Source organism: Carlito syrichta, unplaced genomic scaffold (assembly GCF_000164805.1).
Source record: "Carlito syrichta isolate Samal-C Ts95f unplaced genomic scaffold, Tarsius_syrichta-2.0.1 Scaffold302537, whole genome shotgun sequence".
Lineage (NCBI taxonomy): Eukaryota > Metazoa > Chordata > Mammalia > Primates > Tarsiidae > Carlito > Carlito syrichta.
The window spans coordinates 424,605-429,212 of record NW_007246633.1 but is presented as its reverse complement, the minus strand read 5'-3'; the positions used below and the strand labels follow the sequence as shown (position 1 = coordinate 429,212).

At 39.9% G+C, this 4,608-nt stretch overlaps 1 protein-coding gene across 1 annotated transcript in view; it reads right to left on the bottom strand.

The window, feature by feature from the left end:
* DCTN6 (dynactin subunit 6) overlaps positions 1 to 4,608 on the bottom strand; it is a 28,917-nt gene that overhangs the window by 15,169 nt on the left and 9,140 nt on the right. The window contains exon 2 of the mRNA XM_008056815.2: positions 1,746 to 1,810. Within this exon, the coding sequence (XP_008055006.1) occupies positions 1,746 to 1,810 (65 nt within the window). The remainder of the gene's footprint in view (positions 1 to 1,745; positions 1,811 to 4,608) is intronic.

Below are 4,608 nucleotides of genomic sequence, written 5' to 3'. Positions count from 1 at the left end.
GTAGAGATGAGGTCTCACCAAGTTGCCCAGGTTGGTCTCGAACCCCTGGGCTCAGGCAATTCTCTCACCTCGACCTCCCAAAGTGCTGGGATTACAGGCTTGAACCACTGCGCCCAGCCAAGCCCAGCAAATTCTTAACAATGTTCCATAACACTGACACAATCTTCACTGGTTTTATATGACATGATGCTTAAGTTATTTGGAGGCTTAGACTTATCAGCAAAAAAATGACATTACAGTTTTTTTTTCTTTATTAATGAAACTATTAACATAAGAGAACAGGATGCTTTTTCTCTCTGAAAGTGCAATTACTTACTGAAAACTCTTCTCTGGTAGCATGTAGGTGACAGGCAGAGCTCACATCAATGAAGCTGCAAGGACATCCCATCCAGGGATGAGTTTGAGGAACTTACTTAAGTAAGTTGCCACATGTTCAACTGTCCATTTGATCTAAATGTTGAACTTGATCTCCAGCAAATCTACCTTGATAAGATTTAACAATGCTAATAACTAACATTTACAGAGCACATAGCCACTCAATTTTCTTTCTTTTTTTTTTGAGTTGGAGTCTCACTCTGTCGCCCAGACTGGAGTGCAGTGGCCGCTCCCGGCCACCGCAGCCTCGACCTGCTGGGCTCCGGCGATCCTTCCGCCTCAGCCTTCTGAGTAGCCGGAATTTCAGGCATGCGCTACCACGTCCGGCTGATTTTTTGATTTATTGTAGAGATGTGCTCTCGCTGCCCAGGTGGGTCTCGAACCCACGGGCTCAGGCAATCCACTCACCTCAGCCTCCCAAAGGCGCCGGATTACAGGCTGAGCCACCGAGCCCCGCCGCTACTCAATTTTCAAATTATTTTTCAACAAACCTAGGAAAGGCACTCCTGGAGTGATGGAAATGGCTCTTTGCCATCCAATATCCATCCTCCTCTTTTTCCTTGTAATAGAACCCTGACTTTATTAGAGGCAGCAATGTGACCAGCTACGACTGTATCTCCCAAACTCCCCTGCAGCTTGACGCGGACATGAGATAAAGTCCTAGCTATGAGACACACAGAGAAGGGTTGTGTGGAACTTTCAGGCAGGCTATTTAAAGGAAGCTGACTCACAACTGGGACACATGCCCCTTTGTCCCCCCTGCTCCCCTTTCTCATCCAAAATGACACTTGGTGCTCCAGTCATTGCAAGGCTGGAGCTCCGTGCTGGACAATCAACTGGTCAGCCCTGAATCACTTATCTCTGAACTTTTATATGAGAGAATCAACCTTTGCATGTCTAAGTCACCACTAGACACAGCTAAGATATCCTAACCCTGATATACACAATTACAGATGAGAAAAATAAAAGTTAAGCAATACGTCCAGAGTAGCTCAGCAGGCAAAGAGCAAGGAGTGATCTACCCTAGGTCTGTCGATTTCATGGTCCACTCTCCCAGCAAAGTTCCATGAAGGCAGCACCTTTGCTGTGCTTATTGCTGTGTCGCCAGTGCTAGCACAGGGCCGGGCACATCTCTCAAATAAATGAATGACTTTGTGATACTGCTGCATTAGCATCTCAGGATTTTACAGCCTCCATCACATTATGTTCTTTTAGAAATTTTAAACACAAGAGAAGATACATTATTCTGTCAATAAGATTAGGACATCAGTGAAATAAACATGGAATACAATATTTAATTGTAAAGCACTAAAACAGATTAAATCACATCAATTCTTGAAAAAAACAATACTAATAAACTATTTTCTTACCGATAGTAACATCTCCTCTGATTTCACTTTCTACACATACAACTGCTCCAGGAGCAATCTTCACACTACAGGAAGAAAAAGGTAACACTTATTAAGAGTAAGATTTAAAATATTGTTCTAGAAGCTACTCTGACACTGTAGTGAAAAAAAAATGTTAAAAATTGATGGGAATACTGCTGGACATGGTGGCTCATGCTTGTAATCCCAGCATTTTAGAGGTGGAGGGGAGACGATTGCCTGAGCCCAGGGGTTGGAGACCAGCCTGGACAACCTGGCAAGACCTCATCTCTACAATAAGTTAAAAAAAAAAATTAGCTGGGTATGGTGGCATGCCTGTAGTTCTAGCTACTTGAAAGGCTGAGGTGGAAGGATCACCTGAGCCCAGCAGGTAGAGGTTGCAGTGGCTGTGATCGTACCACTGCACTCCAGCCTGGGTGACAGTGAGACTCTGACTCAAAAAAAAAAAAAAAAGATGAAAATATAGAAAGTCAATTTTAAGAGGGCAAACTTTTAATATATGATAAACTTCTGGCCAGGTGTTGAGCTCACACCTAGTACTGTAATTCTAGTACTTTGAGAGGCTGAGGCAAGAGGACTGTTTGAACCTAGGTTTCAAGACCAGCATACAAAAAAAAATTTAAAAATTAGCTGGGTGTAGTGGCATGTACCTGTAGCCCCAGCTACTTGAGAGGCTGGGAAGAGAGGTCTGCTTGAGCCCAGGAGTTCAAGGTTGCAGTGAGCCATAAGCCTGCCAGTGCAACAGAATGAGACTCTAACTAAATAAATAAATAGTTCCTTGTAAAGGTTTTTGAATGATCTCCAAGCTACACTGTTAAGTCATAAAAGTAAAGCCAGAAAATGTAATATGCCACTATTCTGTCAATAGGAAGAAAAGGAATGTATATGCAAACTATATAACCAGTAAACTAATACTAACACAGAATTCAAAATTTATACATATTCCTACTTACTAACTACCAAGTAATATAAATTTTAGTACAAATTGTTTAGAAGACTCTAATAATTTCTACACTACTTACTGATGTTTTCTGATATTCTGTTGTGATCTTTTGACAAACCTGTATCTAGCTAAATGCTGCCCCTAGCGGAGCTGTGAGCTGACAGGAGGGACTGCATCAAATGTCTTCCCCCATAAAGTGAAAATAAATTTTTCTTAATAGCAATGATATTCATGATGTTAAATCTTCTCTTGGCTTCTATAAAATAAGTTTATATATTTTATCTTTATAATTCTGTTTGGGCTCTTACAATTTTTGATTTACAGTTATTCATTGCTAGTATATAGAAATAAAATAATTTTGTCTGACTAGACACAGTGGCTCATGCCTGTAATCCCAGCAATTTGGGAGGCCAAGACAGGAAGAATGCATGAGCCCAGGAGTTCAAGACTAGCCTGGACAACATAGTAAGACCCTGTCTCCATTTCTTTTTTTTTTTTTTTTTGAGTTGGAGTCTCACTCTGTCACCCAGACTGGACTGGAGTGCAGTGGCCGCTCCCGGCCACCGCAGCCTCGACCTACTGGGCTCCAGCAATCCTTCCACCTCAGCCTTCCAAGTAGCCGGAATTACAGGCATGCACTACCACGCCCGGCTGATTTTTTGATTTATTGTAGAGATGAGGTCTCACTGCCCAGGCGGGTCTCGAATCTGTGGGTTCAGGCAATTCACTCACCTCAGCCTCCCAAAGGCGTGGGATTACAAACTGAGCCACTGAGCCTGGCTCTTGTCTCCATTTCTTAAAAAAAAAAATTTTTGTATATTGACTTTGGATCTTGAGAGCTTGTTAAACCCACTTAGTTCAAGTAGATTTTCTGTAGATTCTTTGGAATTTTCCACATACACAATTATGTTGTCTGTGAATAGAGAAAGTTTAATTCCTTCCATTCCAAACTGTATGCTTATTATTTCTTTTTCTGCCTTAGTGCCCTAGTTTAGACTTCTAATACAATATTAACCAGGAGTCATGAGAGTGGACATATTCCCAATATTAGAGAAAAGTATTCCAGTTCCGTACAATCAATAAAACCTTGGAAACTTATCTTTTAAGTCATAAGTTTTGCATTTTAAGTAACTTATTAAAACCTGGTATGTGAAAGAGTTAAAGTTTTGTTGATCAAAATCATGCGGCCTTGAGTTATAAATTTTCCAGTAAATTATTTACTCATTTCAGGAAATATGTTCTGTAATGGCAAGGACTAGAAATCAAGATTGCAGTGACCTGTTTATGTCAAGTTATTTTCTTCCAAAGTTCTATGGACTATTCATGCATGAAAACGTTTATTTTCAACCTACAGTATTTTTATGTACATCAATTACAAACAAAAAAAGACTGTATTATTTAATTCAAAGGATGATACTCCAGTTAAAAAGATTTTTAATGTAATATTTTCTATTTATTTTATGTCTTTTTGACACTTTTTCGATACAAAAGTCACTGCAAGATTTTACATTTTTGCAAATGCTTTATTATGAAACAGGTTCATGATGTTCTTTTAAATGTATGCTTTTTGATGATTATTTGAATATTCACAAGCTATCTCAGAATGATGTATGATGAACTAACAATGCTGGTTGCCTTCAGAGAGTAGGGCTGGAGAGCTGGACTCGAGAGGAGACGGAAGATTTTTTTCATTATACGCCATTTTAAAATTGTTTGCATTTTGAACCATATATTTCCTATTCAAAAACTAAATAAATAAGGCAGGAGAAAAGGTAGATGGATAAATAAGATTTTCTGAAAACCAGGCCCCAAAGAGGTCCTGGGTACATTTTCATAATCAGGGTAATTTTTCTTTTTTGAGTTGGAGTCTCACTCTGTCGCCCAGACTGGAGTGCAGTGGCC